The sequence below is a fragment of the Hakea prostrata genome, chromosome 10 (genome assembly GCF_041222555.1).
Source record: "Hakea prostrata isolate BN-2017 chromosome 10, UWA_Hpros_2, whole genome shotgun sequence".
In the NCBI taxonomy this organism is placed as follows: Eukaryota; Viridiplantae; Streptophyta; class Magnoliopsida; order Proteales; family Proteaceae; genus Hakea; species Hakea prostrata.
The window spans coordinates 3,518,816-3,546,235 of NC_142609.1; the positions used below are offsets into that span (position 1 = coordinate 3,518,816).

Sequence of the window (27,420 nt, forward strand, 5' to 3'; positions counted from 1 at the left end):
CTATACAAAGAAGCTCAGATCGCTGGGATTGATTTTTCAAGCATTTTCACTCTTGGGTTGGCAAAATCTGGGCTCTACCCTACTTAGTGGAATGTAGAGTTGCAGAACTCCGAAGAGGCTCAAGGGTGTGGCTTGCGGTTGCAGAGACTGAAGGGCTTTGAGAGGTAGAAGTTCTCCTTCAATGATCCGGCCATTTTCTTGTGATTCGATTTTCTGGCAATATTAAACCAATCTCGTTTCGCCCCCTGGTTTCGGTTCGCCAAGGGGGAGATATCACCGAATTTTGGCGATAAAATGTTCCGTGGTTAGAACCACCAAAAAAAAAAAAAAAAAAACCTTAGTGGTTCAATTTTGTTCTTGATCCCCTGAGATCAAAACTAAGTAAAAGTATTATGCAAAACTATACGATACTAGCCGATACATATCCATATTTGACCCAACCAGTATGACATATCTTGATATGTCTCTCCATTGAATTACACTAAAATACATTAATCAGAGCGATATAATACTTGATATAGGACGATACGTCTATTAAAATCACTTAACCGATATGATACTTTAAACCTTGATCAGAACAACTAAGAAACCGAACCCATATGTCCATCAGTCAAAACCGGGGAGCAATTGACACCCTTAATTTCATCATAAAAATGGATTTTAATTAGACATCAATATATACGGTACAAGACGTGTCTAATACGCAAATGTACAAGTATATATATTTCTTACCATAGCAAAAGGTAATCAAAGTATAAATACGCAATCAAAAGCGTATAATACTTTTTTTTTTTTTTGGTAATCAAAGCGTATAATACTTATGACGTCTTGAAGTTAATCTGCACGAGGAGCTAAGAAAAAAAACCCTAGATTCCGAAACCACTCGGGAAAACACTAGCATCTCGCAGAGTCGCAGGAAGCGAGGAAGTAATTTTGATGTTTGCTTGTTCCAAACCCTTGCTTCCTGTTTAGGGGGATTCAGAATTAGAGTTTCAGTGACTGTTGCATCGTAAATCTGTAAGCTTTCCTTCGATTCTTTTGATATATATCTGATTATCTGTTCTTTTATTGATTTTCTTATCTTTTCATCACTAGATCGTCTGGAACGGTTTGTAGGGTTTTTTTGGTAGTCGAGGCAGCGGGATTCACTCTTCGAAATTTTTTGAAATTCGTCTTCTTCTCTGCTGTGAGATCGAATGGGGAAGAACGACTTTCTCACGCCGAAGGCTATTGCGAACCGAATAAAAGCTAAAGGACTTCAGAAACTCCGATGGTATTGCCAGATGTGCCAGAAACAATGCAGAGACGAAAACGGATTCAAATGCCATTGTATGAGCGAGTCTCACCAGCGGCAGATGGAAGTCTTCGGCCAGAATCCTACTCGTCTCATCGATGGATACTCTGAGGAGTTTGAGAGTACTTTTATGGAGCACATGAAACGGAGTCATCGTTTCAGCCGTGTTGCAGCTACTGTGGTCTACAACGAGTATATTGCCGATCGCCATCATATCCATATGAACTCAACTCAATGGGCTACTCTTACCGAGTTCGTTAAGCACCTTGGACGTACAGGTCAGTGCAAGGTTGAAGAGACACCTAAGGGGTGGTTCATGACTTACATTGATAGAGACTCGGAGACCATATTCAAAGAACGTCTCAAGAACAAGAGATTGAAGTCCGATATCGTAGAAGAGGAGAAGCAAGAGCGAGCTATTAGGAAACAAATTGAACGGGTTGAACAGATAATGTCATCTTCAACCGCAAAAAACGAGGCAGGGCCTTCTGATTCTGAGCAATTGGATTTGCCACCAAATTCAGAACCCAAACCAGAAAGTGGAGCTAAAGTTGCATTTTCCATCAGTTCATCTTCAAAACATGTTGCAAGAGACAATGTTGGGAGCTCTGAAGTGATCTTTGAGGAACCTGAAGCAGATAGGGCTGAGAAGAGGATTAAACATGAGGGCAACGGAACGAAGAGTGGTGGTAGATCTGCTCTGCTTGAGTTGATGAAAGAGCAAGAGCAGGCAAAGGAGAGGAATAACCGGAAAGACTATTGGTTATGTGAGGGAATAATTGTTAAGGTAATGAGTAAAGCTTTGGCAGAGAAAGGTTACTTTAAGCAGAAGGGTGTGGTCCGGAAGGTGATTGACAAGTATGTGGGAGAAATTGAAATGCTGGAGAGTAAACACATTTTGAGAGTTGATCAGGAGGAACTTGAAACGGTGATTCCCCAAATTGGTGGTCTTATAAGAATTGTGAATGGGGCTTACCGTGGTTCAAATGCAAGACTGATTTCTGTTGATACCAATAACTTTTCAGCAAAGGTTCAAATTGAAAAGGGGCTATATGATGGTAGGGTTATTCCAACGATTGATTATGAGGACATTTGTAAGATTGCCTAGTGAAGCTCTCAAATATGGATCATCATGAGCTTGGTATCCCACCATCTATTTTATGTTCGAAATATTGTATCTTACATTTAACATTGTACCCTTGATGTTATCAAGAACGATTGGTAGAATCTTATATTGGTTCCAAGAAAATTTTAGATCGTCCTATTGAAACCTCTTCACTTGTTGGTCTGTGTTTTCTGACTATGCTCTGATCTCTGTAAAAATTATACTTGAAAGATGGTTTTGTGGATGCATTGGTTATGATGGAGTTGCTAGCTTGTATATGTGCTGTATTTTCTGTGCACAGTACATTCTTTTATTCACTTTTATTTTTTCCTTCTAACAATGGTGTAAATAGGTCCCTCTCAGCTGCCAGGTTGTGAGGAGTTGCTAGCTTATATATGTGCTGCATTTTTTGTGTACTGTACGTTCTTTTGCTCTCTTATTCTACCAATTGTATAAAGTCAAAAGTCCCTCCCAGGTGATCGTTACTGTTTTATATTAGGTATGAACAATATAGTGTGCATCTGATAACAAATTAAGAGATTGGTTTGATAATTTAAATGCTGGACTGTAATCTCCTAGTGCCAACAATCAGTGGACTGCAATTGATGGATCAATGGAACTTTTTGCACTCTTCAAGCAATTTATTGGCATCAACAGCAGAGTGGATTGATGGCTCGATAGGTGATTGTTGGAACCTTGTAACAGGGTTAACGGAATAGAAAATAAGATGGGGAAATAGTAGAGAAAGGGCAAGAAAGAAGGGGGGGGGGATTGTACTGAGACCTTTCATCTATGGCTTTGGTCGGTCGGTTGCCATTACTCTCTCTCAGACAAACTTTTGTTTGAAGTGTAACTTTTCTTCGAACTCAAATCCCGGAGGTATTTGGTACAGCCCCTGTTTAGCTTCAATCCAAATATTTTTTGTGTGGAGATGTTGCAATACAAAATAGCAACCAAATGAAAATAAAAGCTAACCTAAGATTGTCTCTATTTTTAGTCACATCTCAGAATAGAAACTGAATACAGGCAAAACCTCCTGATGTAGCTTCAATAGGATGAGGACCAGCAATCCAAGATTTGTAATTGATCAGCAAAATAATTAGGGTTCCAGAACTCTCAGCCAATTAATTCTAGTGTTGTTTAGGATTTAGAAATCTGAATCTTTGTTGTTTTCAGTTTTAGATTTAAGATTTTAGGGTTAGGGCGTTAAGGAAGTGAACAGGGCTGAGGTTGGGATTGAGTGCTGTTGGTGTTTTTTTTTTTTTTTTGGGGGGGGGGGGGGGGGGGGGAAGATGCTGAAACAACAGTTTAATTTGGAAAGACTAGTGTAACAAAAGCTTACTCGTTACTTACCTGTAACCAAGTCTGGCAATGGGCTGATGAAAAGCTCTGGCGAAGGAGAAAACCTTCAATTTAAAACCTTAGACTGCTTTCTTGACACCTGGAGATCCCTTGCCATTGCTGAGAAGCTACTCCACCTTGATATCATGCTGCAACAAGCTCTTTATTAATTGTATTCTCAAATCTGTCTTTTGTTACAAGCATAGGCCATCTATTTATAGCCTTAACAATGACTTGTAAAAGTACTCAACATCCAATTATAATTCAAGTAGGGCATCTACTGTAATCTTAAAAGACTCTATATCTCAACTTAGAGCAACTCGGATAATAATTAAAAAACAAAATTGAACTACTAAGAAACTCCTGATTACAAATATGCCCTTCTACCAAAAAAAAAGAAAAAAAAAAAAAATATGCCCAGCTGGTCTCGAGTAGGACGGCTAAAATTACCAAACTACCCCTGGCATCAAACTGTGCTTCTTATGCTGCCGGGCCACGACCTAGGCTGTTGGTTAGCAAGCCTAGAGAATGGGACTCCTAAGGGGTAGGTCTACAGTGACCTACATCACCTCCCTTGTAGCCTATTAAATTAGATACAAACAGGAGGGGAAAATATAAACTACTTAAATTGTATTCCACTCAAGTCACATCAGGGAGTCTGATGTCGATAAGTCAGCTAAGGGTTTTTATTGCTGAAACTTAGTTTTGTTTTGAGTTCAAAAGAAAATCACCAAAACTACTTAAAAGGTATCCCACCCAGGTCACTTAAGGGGTCTGATGTAGATAAGTCACCAAGGGTTTATTTTATTGAAAGTTAGCTTTGGCTGAGTTATGCATGTATTGGGACTTTGATCCCATCAGTTTTACTTTGTAAGTGACCTATTTAATGAGCCTAAAATATTGGTACAATTTAGAAAAACGGGATTTACTAATTAGTTTAGTTAAATCTGATTTTCTTTATTATGTAGTTAATTTAGGTTACCTTATTACTTAAAGTTATGCTTCACCTTTCCTTTTCTGTGTTTTAGTCTATTTTTGAGTCTTCTATATAATTTTGTAAGCAAGGTCGCAATTTGTGAAAATCCTGAGATAGGATTGTGAGATGCCCATGCTGAGATGACCAAGGCCACTTTTCCACATTCTATTCCTTGTCCCCTTCCATTGGTTCTTGAATCCATACCCTTGGTCAGTCCAATGATACTATAAAGTCCTTCAAGTTTGCTGGAAATTTTTTGCAAGCTGTTCACACCAATCTCTTGATATTCTTAAAGTTTGCTGGAAGTTTTTTGCAAGCTGTTCACACCAATCTCTTGATATTCTTATCAATTTCTGAAGTTAAAGATCATTCATCACAGAAGTGGCCAATCTCCATCATCAATTCTTGCAAGAATTCTTGGGTTTTCTCAAAATCCTAATTGTTGCACAATCTCAGTTTCTTTTGTTCTGATCGGTTTCTTTTATTGGAGGGTTGAACTTAATTTTTCAAGAAATTGCAGGTCCAAAAGCTTCAATAGTTTGGATTCTTTTGGTTATCTTTTTTCATTGTCTAGTCATCTTTTCCAACCGAATTTGAGATCCCATTGTTCTCTTTGGTTATCTTTTTAGTTACCCATTTGTTCCTTCCTGGGATTAGACCTAGTCTGAGCTAGTCTTACTGGGTCAAAACCTAGCTTATTAGTTAGACCTAGGACATAGGCTGCAATTGGACTTCATGGCTGATCCACCAGGGGCCCAAAGATGCACTGTCTTGATGGGGCTGAAGGATTGGGAATTGTTCTACCTTATTCTCTTCACCTCTGTTAGTCTACATCATCTCTTCCTGGCTTTAGAAATAATAAAAAAAGCTTGTCCTTCAAGGGTTTGACCTTGTCTGATGACCATGACAACGTTAGCAACTCCCTAAATTGGGGATGTAGTTTTGAAGGCAGGAAAGTTCTGAGGTGGAAACAATGGCCTTTATATGCTCAAACTTCAAAATCAGATGTATACTTGTATGTTTTGTTGACAGAGTCCTCCCGAGCTGCATTTTGTCTTTCTACCATGTCAAACTCCATTGCAGTGATGAGTTTTGTAGGTTCTTCATATGCATTCTGCACGCTCATCTCAATTGTTGAGAGTTCAGACCAAGCACAATACTGGAGTTCTGTGAGCTTTATCCTTATTGTCATTAATTAGCGGGTTGCTCTTCAGCCATCTCGTCAAAAGGGATCCTGTCATAATATTCTTCTGTGAGTGGGTTTTAATGGTGGCATCAATAGTTGTACTCGGATGTGGAGGAAAATTTGGCCAAGGAATAAAACAGAAACTAGTGTAAAATAGTAACTTATCATCCTCAAGCACAAACCAGTCATCAATTGCACTCTTCAAGTTTGAGATGAAACTGTCGATCAAAACTGGAGTTATAGGGGCTTGAAATTTTCTGCAAAAGACCAATCAAGCAGTGCTACGTGGTTGGAAAAGTCTTCGTCTCATTTGTTATTGATGGATGAGTGAACATTAAGCAACAGCAGAGTGGATTAGTGACTTGATAACTTAATGTTGGAGGCTTATTCAGGATTAATGAAAAGATAGAAACTAAGAAGAGAAAGGGAAAGAAGGAAGGGTGATATGACCAAGGGTTTCCTTTCACCTATGCAACCCTTGGTCAGTCTCTTACTGTAGGTTTCTCACCATGATGCTCTTTCAGCAAATAAGGCATAATTAAAGCTATTCTTTGTACTTATACATTGGGGGATGCATTTCATACCTTTTTCTATTAGTAGCTTTGATAAAATAGCAATTCAGTTAAATACAAACAAACCTAGTATGGTTCTTTCTAGTTACATCTCAAAATATAACCTAGATACGAATAAAATCTTTCTTATACTAACTAAATTAGATGCCACTTAGATAGATAGATGAGTTCCACACAAATCATGTAAGGGGAACTGTTGGGCCTAAGTCATAAGCCACAAGCAGCTTCCAGAACTGGCTTGATGAACTTCATTGTTGGTCCATATGGGTCCCAACGATGGGTTATCGCAATGGGACTTCAAGATTGGCTCTCCCTGGTTCTTTATTCTCTTCAACTTTCATCAATGTACATCATCAGCAGTGTTTCACTTGCATGAGCCAGAAGCAAGCTAGAAATTCTTGTTTCAGCTTCTACAGAGTGCAGCATCAAACAAAAACTATGCATCCAAATTTGAAAACCAATTCTTAGAGTTTGAAATTGTCTTTTACTTGTCAGATGACTTAATCATGAAGCAGTGGTGGGAAGAAAGGGTTCTTTGAGAGGTTTGGCCGATTTTGGTGTATCGTGTATTGAAGTTGTAGAACTTGTTAACTGGGTGAAGTCCAACATTCTTTTTCTACAGACATTATGTCCTATATTGTTTGTGTAGTGTTACTAGTGTGGCCTTTATTGAGCTCATGGATTAAGGCTTGTCTACCAATCCTGTCCCAAATAAAAAAGGATCCAATGGCTTGTCACCTTGTTTATATCCTTCTTTCCCCTTAATTTTTAATTTTCATCTTTTCAGCCAGGTGAATGTACGTAAGCTATTCTTCTCTTTAATTCAAGAAAGTTTTTCTATAGGTTTTCATTGTAACAGGATTGGATCAGTGCATTTAGGCTTTGTTACAGCATTCCTGAAATTTTTGCTTTCTTTTAGAGCTTCTGGTTGCATTCGTGATGGAGACATCCTATTTAGATGTTGCTGGTAAGGTCTATATTCTCTGCCAATTACATTTGCATGTTGCACTATGGCTACTTTGTTCTATTTATATGATTATATTGTCTCACAGATCTTTGATCTGTCTTTTAGATTGACTGTTCAGTTGCTTCAGGAAACAAATGTAAGAAGTATCTTGTTTAAAAATGTATATTGTTGTCATTTTGGTTGCAATTTTATAAGCAAACTAGCTGCTATGTTTTGTTAAGCAATTTGTGTTGATTACTTCTTTCAGTTTCTTTAAAAACATGCTTAATGGCGGGAAGCATTTTTTTTCTTCTTAAAGTTATTCCTTGACCATGCTGCTTTATTATGCTAGGTTTTGGGTAATCATACATGCTACTTGCTTCTAATGCTACATGAATTCATAAATTTATTATTGAGAGATGATTCTTGTCTCTGTTGGCAACCTCTCTCCTCTCCAATGACCTCTTTGCCCCCTCCTCTCTTTTTCTTTTTTTGTTTCTGTTTTTAAAATGATTCCTGTCTGAAGGAACTCATTTTGTGTTCTGTCTGAGGGAACAGAAGAGCCAGAAGAGGTCTGGCCACCTTTTTATTGGTTGTTCAAGGTTGCCTGGCTGCAAAAGTCACTTTGTTTGGGACAGTTTCATCTATCGAATTAGAAAACTAGCCTTCTGTTCAACCATGTACTGTCTTAGAAGCAGCAGAGACATGTGGGCGGTTGAAAATTATTCTCTCACATTAGTTGATGATTGAACTGTTAGAGATGTCTTACATGCTTGGGGCATCAGACTTTCTCTGTGTTGTTGACTTCGGAGCACCTAATGCATCCCTTTTCTTTTTGGTTTGTAAAAGTGCCAAAAACACTTCTACCCAAAAAAAAGTGCGATAAACACTAATCAGGAGGGTTCTTTGTTGAGGAAAACTGTATGCGTGACTGATGGGTTTCTCACAATATTGAAGAAAAAAGATTGTAACAATGATCCTCAATGTATCCACAAGGTTGCAGTGTTTTCAACTTTATGTAACCACATTTTATATTGTTTTCAAAAGGTAGTAGATTGTGTGCTTTTTCTATTTGAATTATTTGATGGTATGTTTTTTGGGTAAAAAGGCATTTATTCATCACTTGCCGAGCATGTGGGAATTAGAGGAAACAATCTCAGAGAACAATGGTGTGGAACTGGGCCAATAAGTCGTGTGCAAAACCGACTTAGCCCCCTTGGTCAGAGAATCAGCCACCACATTGGCATCTTTGTGAATGAAAACAAAATTACAACTAAAGAAACAAACAGTTAAGATCCAAAATGTCTTCTGAAATCTGCTGAGCAGAGAGGGAAATTGAAGCTTCAGCACTTTTTGATGACTGAACCAGCAGGTGGCTATCCGACTCCACAATCACATGCTCATAACATTCACCCTAGGGTTCCTCAAGGTGAAACCATAAATTTTTCATCTTCACTCTGCCCAGAAAAATCTCTTATAACAATGCCCTTCCCCGCTCTTTCTTCTTTGCATCCCAGGATGCGTTGGTATTTGACAGTTTCACTACTTGATAGTATTTTTTGCTGTCTTCTTTGAACTGTCCTCTCTCTTATCTCAAATTTTTAGCATGCATTGTTAGTTTCCAACAAATCAGTTTCTGAAAGAATTGGATGAAGTAGGGTTCCCAAGTGGTTTCTGGAATGAGTAAACCTTTAGTCATTGATATAGAGTTGTCTACTAAGATTGGATGACATTGTTAAATTTGCTTCACATTTTCTGCGTAAGTTAAATGTTAAACTGTTTCCAGTTTTCAGTGGTCGTTTGCACGGTTTCATGTCATGTTCAACCAAATGTCTAAATCCTCTACGAGGATTTGAAAGATGAATCTTGGCTATTGTACTTGTGTGATGAGGTACAAGACTCGTTTGGAGCCAAACATGTAGATTTCAATGCCTTGGGAATTAAAACCACCCTATTGTGGGTTCCATGAGTGGTTCCATGCGGTTGGCTCCTAAGGTGTCTTGTACCTTATTGTAGTAGTATTGACTCCAGACATTTAGAAGATTCAGAAAGGTAGCATTACATTGCTTTGGCTAGGGTTATGTAAAAGGTGATGCTTAGGATAGTTTGGGGCATAGAACAGTTGAAACAGCTAGAGACTTGGTCTTTCTCTCCCTCTCTCTTTTTTGCGTGAGGCGAAATCTGAGATTGAAACTCTTACCATTATTGTAGGGATCTCTATCCTGTAGTTCTCATTCTTTTTTAAAAAAAAGAGAGAATAGTAAATAAAAATAATAGCAATGGTGAACTGTTACTACACCTGTTTGGATGAAGGTGGTTTACATTTTTCTCTCCTATTTCTCCATTCAGATGAATTTGTACCATGTTATTTTCGACTTTATTGTTTGGCATAAGAAGTTTTAGCTGGCTTTCTGCTACTCTCTTGAACTTGCTTGATGTCATAGTATTGCCATCTCCACAGCATCAATGGAGATACTGCGCTCGTTGTTGCAACCTCATGCTTCTGCTTCGTTGGTACGTTTTGCGCTTTTATAATTCGTAGAAGCTTTAACCAACTTGTTTTCAGTGACTAAGAGATTCAAAACCAGCCTTTCCAAGTAATTTTTTGGTGGATGTCTCTATACAATAGTGAATTTTTTTCTGTAGAGATAGGAAGACCAAGAAGGTCTTGTACACTGGTGGCAGCTTCTTTGTAGAGATAGTAAGATTAAGAAAATCTTGGATACTAACTTCCTTTTTTCTTTTTTGTCTTTCTTTTTATTTTATTTTTATAATAAAGCAAAAATATATTAAATGCTGCCAAACCCAATACATATATCAGTTTTTGGATTATTTAGATGCATGCTATTGCTACTATTGCAGTTAGATGCTGTGGGGGCAGACTTGAAAGCATCACTTGCTGCCAATAGTCAAGATTGAAATCTTGCCAAAAGTGTTGGAGATTTAAATTGACAAAATGAGGCGTTAGGTAAGATGTGCAATGCTTCATCTGTGTTATACCACACTTCATGGATCTGGATGTTGGTTGCACTTGTATATTCTAAACCTTCTGATATTGCACATGGCATTGCTTCCAAGCTGTTCCCCTTGTCCAATCTTCCTGCTTTAATATATTTAATGTTCCCTTCTCCTGCTATCCCCACACTCCATCCTGCCATGTGTGAGTGAATTGTTTACATATTCAATACAGATTTGTAAGCATAATGTTGTAGGTCTTGCTCTTTGTTATTCGTATCATAAGGTCCTTCCCAGCTAACTGACTTAAAATCAAGCTCAGTCACCCATTTATGGATATTTCTTAGTACCTAAGGGTCTCGCCACCCAAATTCTTTTGGTCCATTTGCATGAAATGAAAACATGCTAGAGAGTTTGTCTTATCTCCGCTCAGTCCACATAAATTGTGCATCTCCCAATTAAGATAATGCAGAGCTAACTGGCAATCCTGCATTCAAGAGATATCAAAAGAAAAACTTAAATTTAGGGTGCAATGGTAATTTCTAGAATAATTCCACCACTGTGTGAAGTCATTTGATATTATAGGTTATTCTTGTTTCATCAAAACTGGACCTGCCAACTTGGCAAAGAACTTGCCATTGGCAGAAATAAGATATGCCCATATATCCTTTGGTTGGTTTGGAGCCAAATTAGAACTGAAGAAATTGGAAATTTTAAAAGTTGAGAGATACTCCTTGTTTATGTCAATGTATTGCATCATCTGTGCCATGGTGATGTCTTGCGACCATATATCTGCATGAGGGTTCTCCCCAGCTAAACTCCTAGCCTTTGGAAACCAAGGATCATGCTAGAAAGGTGTGTCCTGACCATTCCCTACTTGTCGTCTTACCATGATTTCAAGGTCAGGGATGATGTTGCACAAGCTGTTCCATGGCTATGACCCACATTTTTTTTCTCCTTTTTCTTTCCTTGCCTTGGCTTTGTAAATGCTGGAAGTTAGGGAAATATTTGGTCTTAAGGATTGTGGTTCACAAAGCAATGTCTTTATTGATATCCTCCATCTTCTTGAAACCTAGACTACCAAGATGCTTTGGTTTACTGTACTTGTCCCATGAGATTAATGTCAACTGCTTTTATTGAGGAAGATCTTCATGGCTAGACTTTTTGGCAAGTTTCAGACTTCATTTATTTGGGTCTGGCTTGGGTGTTGCATAATTAATACACAATGCCTATAGTCTATGGTCGAGATCGAAATCTTGACCATTAGTTTTTCAATAGGGTTATAAATACTTTTGCAAAATGGACGATCAAGATCAAAATTTTGATTGAGATTTCAATCTCAATTGTATACTGTGCTGTAATTGCATAGCACTGGAGCACAATCCCCTTTCTTCACATCTTCCTCTCCCTTCAATCATTTAGGCCCATGGGGTCTTTAGTCTTTATGATATGAAGGAAAAAGAAAACATAGAGTACTCTACAAAATTGATGAAGGATTAGGTGGGATCCCAAGAGAACCCACTTGATTGTCGGCACAGTTGAAAGGCTTAAAAGCTTTGTGAAAATAGATTACTGCCTCAGCAGGCCATGTAATAAATAAATCCCTCCTGCCATGGGGCATGAATGAGATTGATGGTTGTGGCTGAACAGCCTCGACCAAGCCCCAATTAGCTTTTCTTCTCAGTCAGGGAACGCTGCTCTCATGCTTTTCTGTGTCCCATCATCATGTACCCTATCTAATGGGCCTGCCTTATAATTGCAGAGTATTGAAGATTTTTTCGTTTAAAACATTGAATAAAGCTTTCTTATTATCAAAAATCTTTCAGCTAACCGTGTCTCTGAAGCTACACAAGTGCTTCAATCAACAAAGAAAAAAACAAAAGCTAAACAAGCACAATCGAAGTAATTATAATGGTTAATCACTTGTGGGCTGGGAGTTCTGTACTCAATTAGTTTTTTGGATTTGATGTTCTCCATTTTACCATCCATTATTTACTTGGGAGTGGACCTTCGAAACTTCATCAAAGCCCTAAATCAACTTTAATGTGGTATGCTGAAAACTGGCTCTAGCTTCAATAAAAACTTAGAATATGGGAAATGACTTGGGTGCAATACCTGCAGCGAACGGTCAAGATTGAGATTTCGACAGAAATTTTGACATTGACAGTCTATTTTTGTAAAGTATGTTTTCATACTTTTGAGAAATAGATTGTCGAGATCAAAATCTTCAGTCAAGTTCTCGATCATTTTGTCGCACAATGCTGCGAACTCTAGAATTTGTGGATTTACTAATATAGCGGTGACAACATTCTATGTAGAGGCACAAGTCTAAGAAAGTTATGGGTTTCGTTCTTATGAAATTGCTTCAATGCATTAAATTTGCAGGAGAATTCAGCACAATGTTGGATCGAAATCTTGATGGGAAGTTGTATCTTGACCACTGGATGCATCTCTTAGATTTAAAGAGACAAATTGTTGAAATTTTAGAAAATTGCTTTGGTGCTGCATATTTTTTTTTTTTGTAGAAAAAAAGAGGGGATGCAGTAGCAGCGACCTAGCACCCCCGCGCTACGCAATGTTCGGACTTTTTATTGAGTGTGACCTATGCAAGCATTAGTCCCACCGGAGGCTTAATATAGTCAAATGCAAAAAACAGAGGAGTAGAGGGGATTTGAACTTGGGACATGAGATTTACCAAATCACTTGGGAGTTAGCTTGAGACCACTAGACCACCACCCCGGTGGTGGGTGCTGCATAATTAATACGCAGTATCTACAACAAACAGTCGAGATCAAGATCTCGACTGAGATTTTGATTCTCAATAGTGTGAAAGTCCAGATCTCGATCCCAACGGTTTAAAGTATATTGTTGCACATTAATTACACAATACGAATACGAAAATCTGAGTGTAAAATTTCAATGTTGACCACCGAAATTTAGATCCGATGGGCACAAGACTGAAGCAAGGTCCCCATATCTTACTTTTTCCCTCCCCATGGCCTTGAGTCCAGTCACTATCACTGGTTTGATGATGAAAAAAATAAAAATAAAAAATCAGAACGTGACGTTTATCCAAAAAAATTCAGAGCCTGATGATCTTACAGCAGTCATGCACTAAAATATAGAAGGAGACAAAGCTGCAAACGCTAATAGTGTTGTCTGTAGCCACCCACTCCATTGATGACGTGGAGATCTACCATTTGGAGGAAAGGAATCTGGATTAGAAACTCAAATTCATGCATATAAGTGATTTAATAATAATCCCGATAAACAAACATGTATCCATTATAAAATATGAGAAACATTATTCCATTATTTCACGACGGGCCCACTTCGTGATTTTTTTATTCTGATGCTACCCCTTTCGCCCACCCACGAACGAACACTGTACCATACAGGATTACAGGGTTTGCTTTGACTGGGGCCCACCTCATCAACTTTGGATCTCACAATTTCCCGTGGAAAGGCGTAACGTGTCGGTGCCGGTTGTCCGTACCAAATAGGAAATGGTCCCCCTTCGGCACTTCATAGGTCCACATCTATTACTACATGAAATTACATCTGTAACCCTGAATAGATTTGGATTGTCAACTCTGCGGTAGGTGATATGTTTCCAACGTACGACCGCATGCATTGGAATTTCCTTGGCTATTTTGTTTTTTGTTTTTTTTATAAAAATGTAATAGCGTTTTTTTCTTTCTTTTGTTCATATATATAATTTAATTAATAAAGATATTGACTACGCTTGTTGCACCCAAATCTGACTCCTTCTGGTTTCATTCTAGTTTGGTTTTATTTTTTTTGCAAACAAGGATGGATTACTGCAAGCTAATTATGGTAGTCAAGAAATTGACTCCGAACATCAAGTCAAATTCAAGTATAACACTACTCTGTTCTAGGGCTTTAAAACTTTTGGAGTATATTGACTTAAAATAAGTTGTGGGCACAAAATGAACATTACCATACACGATAATAGTTGGGGGCATTTATGGTTGAACTTGAACGATGATGATCATTGGATCATCTTAATCATGAGGGACACGTCAGCTGGGACACAGTGATGGTTTGATGAGGTCCATGCTTGACACTGGAAAAGCTAGGCGGTTAATGTGACTTGTTTCTCCTTGAAATTTTGACAATTCGGCAAGAACTATGTTTGAAGCTTATATGATCGAATTCACGTATCTTTTGATATGTCTGGAGCATTAAATGCGAAAATACGACCATCGAATGCAACAAAAAAATAAATCCTTCCGACGGAGTTCCCGTGCTACTGCTATCCACCCATCTCAAGAACCCCAAACATACAAGACATCTTCCAAGTCAAGATTCCCGACGAATCAATCTGGTTCACATGGTCGACCCGATTTGACCGGTTGATTTATTTCCGAATCTGAGGATTCTGGTGCAAAATGGAACAAACGCGGCGTATATATATATAGTGAAAGGCCGTTTCGTAGACGCAAAATTTCGATTATTATTGTTGGTGTGTGGGGGCAAGAACGTAAAAAATGAATGGTTTCACTTTCAGAAATCAGAGCTGTGTAACTGACCGGGAATAACCGGTTACTTTAGGCCACCGACAGCTCTACCAGTCACCTGAAACCGGTTGTAGTTCAGTGACTCACTCCAAGGTCTTGTCGGTAGTGCCACTTGCTCTCACTCGCTAGCTTTTCATCAGTACTAAATTGAGAGAAGAAGACAGAAACAGAGACGTTGTGGAGTTCGAACTTCGAAGCCTCAAACCAAAATAAGTAACGGAGCATTGCTGCAAGGGAAAATCAATCCCGAAGCATTTTCTTCTGCAACTCTAGAAGATAAAACAATGGCGATAAACGTGGCTCGTATTTGAAGGCTTCTAGTCACGAAGATCAAGTAAACTGATTAGAGGTAGCGTTTGTGAGTTCTGTTTTCACTTCATCTTACGTGACATTACTGACATCGTTTTCCGGTTACTTTTTTTTAAGTCATAGTTGTCTTTCACGATTCGTACTGAAACCGTTCTGATCTGATTCTCCGTAAAGCTTTTCATGGCTTTTCTCTAATAATTTGCTATGTCGCTATGCTTATGTGCTTACCATATATGAACTGTCTGCCATGGTTTCTTTTAACCTTCTAAACACTGACTTGGTGAAAGCTCCGCTTCTTAGATTCGGTAGAGGAAGACTACAGTTGCTTGTTTTCGTATTGGAACAATCCTAGATCGTGATTTCAGAGAAATTTGATCTCCTGGATTTAGTTTTCCATGTGTTGGTCATTATGGTCGATATTAGACAGTCATTGTACGTTCTATTTAGTATTTGAGCTATCTGAATTCGCGTTACGTGGAATTGGATTCGAGCTTGATCTATTTCAATGACATATACAGTTTCCTTTAGTCGCAAGATCTAGTGTTGGCTCACTTAATAGATCTAAACAGTGTTTCCTTTAATGTGAAAAGAAGGCGTTAGCAAATAGTGAATGTCCAATGCTCCAGTTTAATTAAGTTTCGTAGGCTGGTTTACCTTCTCAATATTCAGATAACTCCCAAATTTGATTTGTTTGTTGATTTTATTCCGACTTCTGACCAAGTTTGTATCTCAACAGTGGGAATTTATGGATTGCAACAGTGATCGGTTATGCTCTTTTACTGCGTGGTGAAGTTCACCTTTAGTCCCTCTGCTAACATTGAAAACTTCCCATCTCTGCTTTGGCATTCTTCTGTTAATATGCATTTACTGGGTTAAAAAGAAGCATATTGATCCATTGCTTTAGTCTTTCTATATGATACTTAACAAATTAGCATTGGTTATGGAATGATTCATTGACTATTGACTCGCCCATAAAAAATTGGCTAATGGTTGGATGACCCTTAGACTGGATTTCCACAATCACAAGATTATCTATTGTTTTTTCTATTTAATTTAAGGGGCATGGCTACTTAGTATTTACAAGAAATTTGGTGAATTGTTGGTTTCATTGTTTGAACCTTCTGTGATTTTTATTCTCTATTGAGGTCCATGATGGGTATACCTCTGTCTACCGCAAATACACAGGGTGATTGGATTCATTGTCTGATTGGAATCATTTCTTGTTCTCATTTACTGGAGGCCTCCAGTGAGAAACAGACTTGATGGATTATTTTAAGGATCTGTTCAGAATTTCCCTCTGGGTTTTTTCTACTTTCTTCTTCTCAGCCGATATGGGGTTTATAATCCGAATGTTGGACGAGTTATTGCAAATGTATGGATCTTAATATCGGTATTTGTTGGTGGGTCTGAGATCCCAGAAATTACTTTCAATGTGTTGCATTCTTCTTTGCTCTGGCCCTTCTAAGTTATTCTAGACTTGGTGCTGTTTTAGTACTTGAATAGGTGCTTTAGATAGATTTCAGACCCTGATCTGTGGCAACAATCATTTGCGGACAAAATTAAGCTAATGTGGTGCCTCCAGAGTAGGTTGAAGGGATGGCAATTTGGGGTGGCAGCATGGCTCTTGTATTGCTGACAGAGATGAAAAGATCTCATTGAGACAGCTATCTCATGGCTCCTCTCTACCCACACCCCTCTTCCCCAATGCACACACACCCTACCATATCAATTAGTTCAAATCCCTGTCTGTAATTCATATGTTGATTTATATGGTGCCCTTCCTCCCCCCTTCCACTTTTTATTAGATGAAAATAGCTTATTGAGAAGCCTCATGGCTCCTCTCTCCCACTTTAATTAGTTGTTGGTGGTTAGTATTTGTTATGATTCAGGAAGCTTAAAAGAGGATGCTAATAGTTGGGATGACTTAATTTGTGAGTCTTATCGGTGTCTCAGTCCACCAAGTTATATGCAGTTTGTTTTATTAAAAATTCTTACTGACTTGTGGCTGGTTCAGATTTAAGTTATAGTTTACATAGAAATGCTCAGTGTTTAGACACTACTGTTTGCCTGAAGTGCTACCATATCATTTTTTCATTCAAGTTGTGCATTTTTTGCTTTGTCTGCTACAAACTCGTGCTGATTTGCTTTCCTTTTTAATTGCAGAAACCCTGAGAGGAAGCTCATCTGTCATATAGATATACTACCATGAACCATGGATGAGTCAGCATTAAAACGTTTGTATTAGTACAGAAAGTGAAGAGATTTCTGAGGGAATCCTTTTGTTATTTTTCTGCTTCTGATTTTTGATATTACAGTTGGACAAGGTGAAGCAGATAAAGCATGAGAGAGATGGAGAAGAAGAAAGCTTTGCCAAACAAAAGTCATGTAAGACGTCCTGGAAGAGGGGATCAGCGAGGACGTAAACCATCTCAAGAAAATGCCTGCAAAATGTTGACTGTGACTGAAACTGAATCTAAAATTTTGGACTCTGGGCCAGTTTCCTCCATCTCAGTTAGTGATTCAACTGAAGTATATGAGAATGTGGTTATAGATTATGTGGATGATACCTGCAGGTCTGAGGAAGCAGCAGTTGATTCAAAATCCCCGGAAATGGTTGCCCAAGAGGACAAGGGTGATTTAGAAGATCATTCAAGCGATGTGGAGAAGGATCCTAAGCAAATTAAGGACGAAGAATCTGACTGTGAGACTGTGAAAGATTCATTGTCGTCTCAAGGGGATGCACAATCAACTGAGGATGATAAGGTAGAAAGAGCTACAAGGGTTCCTAAAAAGCTTATGAAAAAGGAATCCTCTGAAAGCTGCCCCCTTGCATCAAGATCAGGAGAGGTTCAGTATGAAGCAAATAAAGCACAAATCAAGGCTTCACATAGTGCAGAAAAATCAGTGAAATCTAGAAGGGCATCAAAAATAACTTCTAAATCCTTTGAGGATGATAAATCAAAGAATATGAAAGTTTACCCTGGACCTCCTTCAGATGAATCTGAAGGAGTTGATGATAAGTCCATTGAAGAGGTAAAGGAAATGGATATCTTGGATCAGGCCTCAAATGGTATTCACAGCATTGGTAGCGACAATGAATACGTTGATGCAGAAGGAAATGGCGTGGATGAAGAAAAACTAATTCTAAATCAAAGGATTGAAGAAATGGAACTACGAATAGAGAAACTTGAAGAAGAGGTGAGAGAAATTGCTGCCCTTGAAATTTCACTTTACTCTATTGTACCAGAGCATGGGAGCTCATTCCATAAGGTGCACACCCCTGCTCGACGCCTTTCAAGACTGTATATTCATGCATGCAAGCATTGGACACAAGACAAACGAGCAAGTGTTGCTAGAAACACAGTCTCAGGCCTTGTATTGATAGCCAAGTCTTGTGGTAATGATGTCCCAAGGTAAAATAAAATTTACATGTTCTGAGGTCAAATGGAATTCAATGCATTGTTCTTTCTCATTAACTAATACAAATGTTTCTCTCTTTCTCTTTTGTTTCACCCCCTCCCCTTTTTTCCTTTATAAGGTTGACCTTCTGGTTGTCAAACATCATAGTCCTAAGAGAGACCATCTCTCAAGCATTTGGCAATCGGCAACATTCAGCACAAAGGGTCATTGAGTCAAATGGTGTCAGCAAGATAAGTGAAAGCAAACATTTGTCATTCAAATGGAAGGGGAGTTCTGGAAGTAACCAAGTGAAGAAACTTGGTTTCATCCAACTGGTTGAGGACTGGCAGGAAACGACCACATTAACGGTTGCCCTAGGAAAGGTTGAGTGCTGGATTTTCTCTCGGATTATTGAGTCAGTGTGGTGGCAGGTAAAGAGTGATCCAACTGCTCTATGAAGGTTTATATGTTACTGTAAATGATCCCTCATCTTAATGAAACAATCTACTGAATAAATAATCCTCGTCTAAACGAAATAATCAACTGACTGTTTTTGCTAGCATTAACTCCCAACTGTAAATTTTGATAATTCTCCAAACTGGTAATGTATGAGTTATTATTGCATATTTTCAATTTAGTATTATCATCATTTTTATTGGATTTTCTCCTTGAGTTGACTGACATAATTTGGTTTCAGGCCTTAACTCCACACATGCAACCTCCTGTTAATGATTTATATGCCAACAAAACGTTTGGAAGACCATTGGGACCAGCTTTGGGTGATCAGCAGCAGGGGAGCTTTTCCATTAACCTTTGGATCGGTGCTTTCCAGGATGCCTTACAAAAACTGTGTCCTGTTCGAGCAGGAAGGCATGAGTGTGGTTGTTTGCCACTGTTGGCAAGAATGGTGAGCAGTCTATTTTCCCTGTTGACCATAGTATTTTGCCTACAATCTAGTCTCATTTCAAATAATAGACAGAAATCATATCCATGTGCTGTACATTCATGGTGGAAAAGAGATGCAGCAAGACAAAATCAAAGTATCTCTTCGGGAGGCAGAAGAGAGGAAGGCTTTAAATCAGATTTTCAACTGTTTGGAATTTAATATACTTTTCCTTTTTCACTTCAGGTAATGGAACAATGTGTGGCCAGGCTGGATGTGGCAATGTTTAATGCTATCCTGCGTGAATCAGCCCATGAGATTCCGACTGATCCTGTATCAGATCCTATTGTTGACCCCAAGGTGCTGCCTATTCCAGCTGGCGATCTCAGCTTTGGCAGTGGTGCACAGCTCAAAAATTCTGTATGTGTCACATCTTCCACATTCATTCTTTCGTTCTTTAGCAGCATTAGTCATGTACTACTGGAAATAAATGCTTTCCCTTGCACCCTCTGGATGAGACGCCTGCTGATTGTACATATGTTTCTTCAAGTTTGTCGATGCTAAAGCCAGAGGAAACAATTCCCCTTGCAGATTGGCAATTGGTCTAGATGGCTGACAGACATGTTTGGTATGGACACTGATGAGTCCCTGAAGGAAGATAACTATGATGAAAATGGAAGATGTGAGGATACTGAGCTCAAATCCTTCTGCCTACTAAATGAATTGAGTGATCTTCTGATGCTCCCAAAAGATATGCTTATGGAAAGGTCCATCAGGAAACAGGTAGATTTTACTAATTTTGATTCTTACCACAGGATTTTGTCTTTCATTAGACCTCTAGAGGCTTGTAGTTCCTAATTTCATGTTTTTCAGGTGTGTCCTTCCATTGGCCTTCCATTGGTTAAGCGGATACTATGCAATTTTACTCCTGATGAGTTCTGCCCTGATCCCGTCCCAGGGGCTGTCCTGGAGTTGCTGAATGCGGAGGTACTATTTACTTCACACCACCTAATTTGTTGTCATTATTGCAGAGGGTAGGTAACTGTTAGAATATATAGGAAGGACTTTGTAGTACAGTTTTGGCTCAGTTTTCCTACATATTGGAGTATCCCTGTCAAAGATGTCTGCATTCCTATGTCCAATAGGATTTGTTATGAACACATCCAAAGTTGCATGTTCTTACTGAATTATGAGGGCACATGCCTGAGATTCGCCGCTAAAAAGGAATCCAAGGGGTAGGTATAAACATCTAGTTTGTCAAATTGGGACAAGAAGTTCCTGGAACCCGAGTTGAGTACTGGAACTTGCTTTGCCACCTTGTTTTGCTTGGTTGAGTTCACCCACAAGGTTTTCTTTGAGTTCATGCAGAATTTTGTATCCTCTTTTAGGAGGGAGTTTTTTCGAAGTTTTTATTGTGATTGATGAATAGCATTGCCTTCGATGTGCTTTCAGAGTTTGGTGGAACGAAGATCTTCAGATGGGGAGTCGAGGAGATAGCTTTCCATGCCCAGCAGCTCCAGTTGTTTATGTACCTCCTTCGCTACTTGACGTTGCTGAGAAAATCGGAGATGTCGGAGGGAAACAACAGTTAGAAAGGAATGTGTCGATGGTTCAAAGAAAAGGCTATACCAGTGATGAAGAATTGGATGAATTAGAGTCCCCTCTTACATCCATCATTGACAAAATGCCACCATCTCCAACAATAGCAAATGGGAATGGAAATGGAAATCACAAACAAGATACAGGTTCCTGTGGAGGGCTTCTGAGATATGAACTCCTCCGGGAGGTATGGTCTGTATGAGTTAAAAAGTTATGTATGAGTTATGCTTATTTGTTTATGTTTGTACAGACATAGAAATGGAATTTATAAAGAAGAAATGAAGAATCCAGCATTCATCAAATCTGTAATTAAACAAAGCTGGTTTTTGAACCTTGGGTGAGATCTCATCATGAAGTAACCATTCCCTCTGATGTGTAGGCAAAGTTTTGTCAAACCATGTTAAGTTCTGTTTGGTTCGGGTGTTTTGCTGTAGATTTCAAATTATGGAGTTATAATTTATAAAATTAGATGTTTGGTTGTGAAATGAAATTTGTGGATTCATCCTAAAAAATTATTTGATCGACGTGATTTTTGTGAATATGCAAATGTATAGCTTTTTTAAACCTGGTTCCCCCCATCCCCCTAAACCACCACTCCCCTTTTTTGTAAACAATCTCTAGATCTTCATGAATTTATAGTTTTTCAACCAAACAAGTAAAATTCTCAATTTCTTGAATCAGAGTTAAATTTAGCATCTGTATCCTCCAAAGAATATCAGAAGACATTAGTTGTAATAGATACTACTAAACTTTGTACGAAAAAAAAAAATATCTGGGGTGTCCAAGGCACCCAAGGCATCTGAATTTATACTTTCCACTCAATCACCCGAGGATGCATACAAATGGCATTTACCAGACCTGCATGCTTATGGGGACTTCTGGTAATTCAGAATGTTCATTTGCAAAGTCTAGAATGGTGGTGATTTTACTTGAATGGTTGGGGGCCAAGCAGAAGCATGTGAAGAAATATGCAGATTGGTATACATCAAGAGGGTTCCATGCTATTACCTTTACTATCTTGATGTCTGATATCCTCTGTTACCATGTTGTTGAGAAATTTGAACAAGACATAGAGTTGCTTGCAAACCATGCAGCTGGTTGGTTAGCGGAAGAACACCGGAAGAATCTCATATCGTCGAAATTTCAGCGATATTGGACTTGAAGTTCGTTGGATACTTGGATAGTTGAATTTCATATATGGTAGTTAACTAGTTATTGTTTTATTAGTTCATTTTAAAAAGTGAAAAATAAATGAAAACAAGACAATGTGAGATAATAAGGACAAGACAAATTAAAAGATGAATTTTAAATGCTTGTAAATAAGACAAGGTGAGACCGGATGAATTTTAAATGAGACAAGACAAGGTAAGAGAGGATGAATTTCATAATGATAAGACAAGGTGAGAGAGTAAACACAATACATATAACATGAATAACAAATTAAGCTTTGAGAGAAGTGTACATGAACTAAATTGAGCCACATTTAAGTCTTAAACACCACACATTCTCTCATTTGTTTTTTTTTTTTCAAACTTTGTAGCAGCAAACTCAAAGACGAGCTGGAAGGAGAGAGGACACATTGGGTACAAACTTCCCTTTATAATCGGTTGAAATTCGCCAAAAAACATCAGATTTCGATTATAAAATAATAAATCACTCAAAAATAATCGATATTTGGTAAATATCATGTCGGTTGGTATTTTCGTGTCACTTAAATAACTTGAATAACATTTTGGTCCCTTCATGTTTGACAATTGAATATAATTAACGGGGTTAATGGTTTTAGTCTAATTGGGACCCACAAGTAATATATTACATTAAAGAGACTTAACATTAGTTCGTAAATTATTTATTTATTTATTTATTTATTTTTTGTGAAACCCAAATGTAATCACGAAAATATATAATTTGCTTTGAGGGTTAATTTGATTTTAAATGAGAACCATCTGGTCCATAATGTTTCCGGTTCAACCAAGGAGGTTGGACTTGATCGGTTCAAAAACCAGTCTAGCAGAGTAACAGGCCAATAACGAAGCTCTGCAACTATTACCTTCGTCCCGTCGGCGGTCGTCTTCGACCTTCATCCGTTCTGTCTTCTTGATTTGCTAATTGACGTCGCTATACACAAGGGGAAATGGAGTGAATTTGAGTGGGAACGCCAACCCTAAACCTGTTTTGATCACTATTTGCATATTTCGATTCGAATCAGAGATTCCTTTTCAGCTTCGGCGACAAGTGGGGAGCTTTTGTTGTTCCATCGGATTTCGATCGACGGTATTCCACCTTCTTCCTTCTTTCTATACATGTTAATTGTATTTTCTCCTGCCACGGTGAATCCACTCTTCTGATTTCCGGTGTGAGAGAATCCATTTCTGTCTTTTGCTTCTCGATTACAAAGTTGCTTGAAAGGACTAATGGGTTAATAGCTATTTCTCCTATCTCTCTCAATCTCACTTCCACAGCGGCCATGTCTGCTGAAACGACTAGTAAAGCTGAGACAACTGAAAATGGAGAAGTGGTGGTGACATTTAAGAATGCGTCTCTGGTACACTTGGTCTGTGGATTAGGGTTAACAGTGGCGTTTTGGCTTGTCCATCAAGTCTATGCTGTCAATCTCGTCTCTGATCCTTCTCGGACACTCTTTCTCCTCTGGGTATGGAACTTCTATTTCCTTATCAACATCATTGTGATTCAATCTTGTTTGTTCAAAAATATGATTTAGAGTTCGTTGGTTTTTGATATTTCTGCAGGTTATTGAGTGTCCATTTGTTATCTTACTTTTTAGTCTCTTCCGGTGTAATCCTCAGAAATGTTCAGTGAGTTAAGCTGATCCCTGTTCTTGGTTTTGATTTACTTGTTGATTCTTATTTTTTGTTAGCGTTAGATGAACCTAATTGGGGGTTAATAATGTTTAACAGTTTCTCAAGGCCGTTGCACGAGGTTTATCTGGGCTTCTTGCTGGTGGGTCTGAACAACCTCCCTTGGTTTTACTTTACAGTCGATCTAATATTTTTTTAGTAGTATAGGAATCTATAAACTTAAAACCACGATAGAATTCACATCCTTGATTGTCAACTAGTAGGGACCAACAGAGGAAAGGGGTGGGGATTGATTAGATACAAAGGAAAGTTGGGTGGAGGCACCCTGATTTGCAAGATGATCGGCTACATTGTTGCCTTCCATGAGTTTGTGGTCAAGGTTATCAAATGTCAAGGCTAAACTTGATTTCCGAAAATCTGGGGTTGAAAGCTCTGTTTGTTCAATAGCTTGTACTTGACAAATGTGCCATGAACTGTTGCTCTTTTTTTCTTGCCAAGACAAAATAAGGTTGCATTATCTGCATTTTTCTTGATCTGATCATCTTGTGAATGATTAGGGGTAGGGTTTTTCCTGGTTGAAGGTTCACATTGTGTGAGGATTTTGTTGCTTGAGATTGCAAATCCTATATGTAAGTTTCTAGTCAAAAACCTCATCCGGTTGATACTGTAGGGATCTAGTCAGGTTTCCTTCAATGAGAACCCCAAACTCCAAATCCAGGTCTGCAATGGGTGTCCTTGGAAATAGCTGCACACTCAAGAGGGAAATATGGAACAGACTAAAATAGAGAGCAACATAGATAGAATCATCCGCATTCCCCTCTCCCTTGCATGGTTAATCCCATATTGTAATATTTTCAATGAGTGTATGATACACAAATTTCTTTCTTCCTATCCCATTCAATATGTGATGAGAAATGCATATTTTCTGTGTACTTTGCACTTCTGATTTCTATTACCTTAGTGCAAGAGTTTCTGCTTTTTAGGGGCCCTTCTGAACACATTTGGAGCTATTGTTTTGGGTGCACCTGTTGGAAGTCAGTAAGTGACATTACTTGCACTCAAGCACAACGATCAGGGGATTAGCTGGGATTACTGGTGCATTGAAATCCTTATTACTCTAAATCCATTTATTCTTGTTTATTATATTTATATATTAATGGCAGTACATCTCCACTTTGGATGCAGGTACATGAAGAGGACCATTAATTGGTCCCTATTAATGTCTTTGTTCACTGTGAGTGTAAAATCTTAAATAGTTTTCTGTCCCAAAGTCCTTGATTTATTGACTGAATAGTGTTTCAAAGACCCTCAAAGGTGCCCTTAAACTGGTATTCAATGTCATGTGTTGGTCAATCTTGGAAATTCTGAGAGTAATGGTCCAACTTGTTATGTTAAATTAGCCAGATTTAAAGATCATGCTACCCTTATACTTTAGCTTTTGCAAGCTCTTCTAATGGTCATGGTGCTGGCGTTTTCATTTTCAAATATCAGGGTTGAGCTAGTCACAGCAACTTTGCTCAGTGAAATGACACTGATGCAAGGTGATTGTGAACATTTATAGAACTTAATGATTGCTACTTTCTCAACTTGTGCTACTTCATGCTTACCTCGCTTCTTTGCTTATAGGTGCTTATCTGCACCACCATACTTGCAAATATTTTAAGCTTATCTATTAGGAAATTTGCTGACTTGGATACTAGTTTTCCTGTTTTACTCCAACGCAATCTAGGGGTTAGTGAAGTGAATTATGAATTCTAGTGTGATGCTTGCAGTTCGTACCTGCGGCTTCTGTTTTTGGTTCATCAGGGAAGGATTGGCAACGTTTATTTGCATACACCAAGTAAGTGTTCACATCCATCCCCCCCCCCCCCCCTAAAAATTAAATAAAAAAAGAAAAGAGAAGAAAATTGTTTCTGGTGATCCATGTTGAGGAGGTAAGCAATAAATGGAAATTACTAGGGTCATATGCTAGAGTGGAAACTGTTTTCCAGGTTCTTGCTGGGGTTTCTTGTTTGCGGCCAAGAATTTCAAACCTTACTTTTCTGCTCTTTTAGCATGAGATACACTACTTCTTTTTCCTTCTAATGAGGGTGATAGTGTCATTTCATATGCTAGAGAATGTGCGCGAGGCACATTTTGATAATGACTTCATTGTATTCCATTGTCAAATTATCTTTGAAAATCCTTTTTTGGTAGTATGACAATGGGGCAACTAGAAGAAGCTGTCAAATTCTAAATACACTTATCGAAGTGTCATTCAAGACTCCCCCTTATTTGTTTCATGGAATTTATTATATTATTCATTGTCAGGCCAACCGGTGTTCTTGATTATATGATCTGTATTCCTGCACATGGAGCTGTCATTGGAGCTTGGCTGGGGGCTTGGCCTATGCCCCTTGATTGGGAAAGACCATGGCAGGTAATTTTATGTTCTTATACTTTTATTTTCTTATTAGTTCCTTTTTGGGATGTTTCTTTAGCTAGGTTTGTAATTCCCTACTTCTGTTCCTTGCTAACTCTAGCATTGAGCTTACAGACGCGTGTATTTCCAAACGAGTTGGATCTATCATTCAGTTTTTCAACATTGATAAGGCTAAGCTGTTTGTTGCTATTTTGCAGGAATGGCCAATCTGTGTCACATATGGAGCACTGGCTGGTTATGTGGCTGGTATGGTGGTGTCTCTGGGGTTCACATTGGTATATGGTGGCAAACAGCAGCATGTCAAACGAGACTGATACATTACAGGCACAAAGCATTAGTTTTACTTTTACCCCAGGAATTTTTTTTTTAAAATTGTATACCTTTTCTAGGTCCCATTGGATGTTATACTTGTTCTTTTAAATTTATCTTCCTCTCTAATTAGTCTTATTCATTGGCACTTCCTATTAAGGCCACCTCAGTACGGTTATCTTTATTTCTTGAACCTTTCTTTGTTTCTTAATTATAGCCAGATGCAAAGCAATGTTGTGTTGTCTTTAGAATTGAGAAGTTCTTGGTCACTTGCTGTCCACCTACTGAATTTTCCAATAATGATTCTGGTGTCTCCAAATGGTTATATTTGTTACACAGTGCAGAAATAATGCTTTCCCCCAGCTATCAACCTTAACACAAATGACCTCAAAGTTGTGCCCGAATCAATTCTTTCATGACCTCTATTAGGCCTTTGCATCACATACACAACAAACATCTGAAGGTGGAAAGTGTTACGTATTCAATAGGGCTCACTTTGGTTTGGTTTTGTCTAAATTAGCAAAGGACTTCAAAGGGACCAAGGAGAAGAACAAAGCCATCGCATCTGAACCGGACCCAATCAAGAACCAACAAAAACAAAATTAGATACATCATAATTAGAAACTTGATTAGTTCAAAACTTAAGAGCGATAATCTATATTATCATTATTAGTTCAAAATTGAAAGCAATTATTGAGTTATCCATTCTATCACAAATCAAATCATTTTGGTAAACATCGTTGTCATCTCGAACAACAAAAATT

The 27,420-nt window shown here is 38.3% G+C and overlaps 3 protein-coding genes across 8 annotated transcripts; all 3 read left to right on the forward strand.

Moving 5' to 3' along the window:
* Positions 1-861: 861 nt before the first annotated feature.
* Positions 862-3,632, forward strand: LOC149001534 (DNA/RNA-binding protein Kin17, conserved region). Of its 2 annotated transcripts, none has more exons than XM_089138952.1 (2): positions 862-1,017; positions 1,096-3,632. In XM_089138952.1, exon 2 carries the CDS (start codon positions 1,197-1,199, stop codon positions 2,400-2,402), a length of 1,206 nt encoding a protein of 401 aa, XP_088995078.1. In that variant the 5' UTR covers positions 862-1,017; positions 1,096-1,196; the 3' UTR covers positions 2,403-3,632. The 2 variants fall into 2 exon arrangements, with proteins under 2 accessions (XP_088995078.1, XP_088995081.1); XM_089138955.1 differs by having other exon boundaries at positions 1,117-3,632.
* An 11,447-nt stretch (positions 3,633-15,079) lies between these two features.
* On the forward strand, positions 15,080-21,098 carry LOC149001535 (uncharacterized). Of its 4 annotated transcripts, none has more exons than XM_089137540.1 (9): positions 15,080-15,274; positions 17,389-17,459; positions 17,541-18,638; positions 18,764-19,055; positions 19,322-19,531; positions 19,754-19,927; positions 20,099-20,290; positions 20,381-20,494; positions 20,960-21,098. In XM_089137540.1, the coding sequence occupies exons 3-9, from the start codon at positions 17,566-17,568 to the stop codon at positions 21,002-21,004; spliced, it is 2,100 nt and encodes a 699-aa protein (XP_088993666.1). In that variant the 5' UTR covers positions 15,080-15,274; positions 17,389-17,459; positions 17,541-17,565; the 3' UTR covers positions 21,005-21,098. The 4 variants fall into 4 exon arrangements, with proteins under 4 accessions (XP_088993666.1, XP_088993665.1, XP_088993664.1 ...); XM_089137539.1 differs by having other exon boundaries at positions 15,080-15,265; XM_089137538.1 differs by having other exon boundaries at positions 17,389-18,638.
* A 1,972-nt stretch (positions 21,099-23,070) lies between these two features.
* Positions 23,071-27,244, forward strand: LOC149001536 (PIGF/3-ketodihydrosphingosine reductase fusion protein-like). Of its 2 annotated transcripts, none has more exons than XM_089137476.1 (9): positions 23,071-23,380; positions 23,533-23,759; positions 23,857-23,922; positions 24,025-24,067; positions 24,909-24,963; positions 25,111-25,159; positions 25,698-25,765; positions 26,236-26,344; positions 26,545-27,244. In XM_089137476.1, exons 2-9 carry the CDS (start codon positions 23,574-23,576, stop codon positions 26,659-26,661), a joined length of 693 nt encoding a protein of 230 aa, XP_088993602.1. In that variant the 5' UTR covers positions 23,071-23,380; positions 23,533-23,573; the 3' UTR covers positions 26,662-27,244. The 2 variants fall into 2 exon arrangements, with proteins under 2 accessions (XP_088993602.1, XP_088993601.1); XM_089137475.1 differs by having other exon boundaries at positions 23,072-23,380; positions 23,569-23,759.
* Positions 27,245-27,420: the final 176 nt, after the last annotated feature.

Excerpts from the sequence above, each read along its gene's own strand:
- LOC149001536 (XM_089137476.1), top strand. The coding sequence starts at position 23,574 with ATGTCTGCTGAAACGACTAGTAAAGCTGAGACAACTGAAAATGGAGAA. Across the intron at positions 23,923-24,024 it reads GTAATCCTCAGAAATGTTCA|TTTCTCAAGGCCGTTGCACG; the intron begins GTGAGTTAAGCT and ends AATGTTTAACAG. Across the intron at positions 26,345-26,544 it reads ATTGGGAAAGACCATGGCAG|GAATGGCCAATCTGTGTCAC; the intron begins GTAATTTTATGT and ends GCTATTTTGCAG.
- LOC149001534 (XM_089138952.1), top strand. The coding sequence starts at position 1,197 with ATGGGGAAGAACGACTTTCTCACGCCGAAGGCTATTGCGAACCGAATA.
- LOC149001535 (XM_089137538.1), top strand. The coding sequence starts at position 17,566 with ATGAGAGAGATGGAGAAGAAGAAAGCTTTGCCAAACAAAAGTCATGTA. Across the intron at positions 18,639-18,763 it reads TGTGGTAATGATGTCCCAAG|GTTGACCTTCTGGTTGTCAA; the intron begins GTAAAATAAAAT and ends TTCCTTTATAAG. Across the intron at positions 19,532-19,753 it reads TGCCACTGTTGGCAAGAATG|GTAATGGAACAATGTGTGGC; the intron begins GTGAGCAGTCTA and ends TTTTCACTTCAG.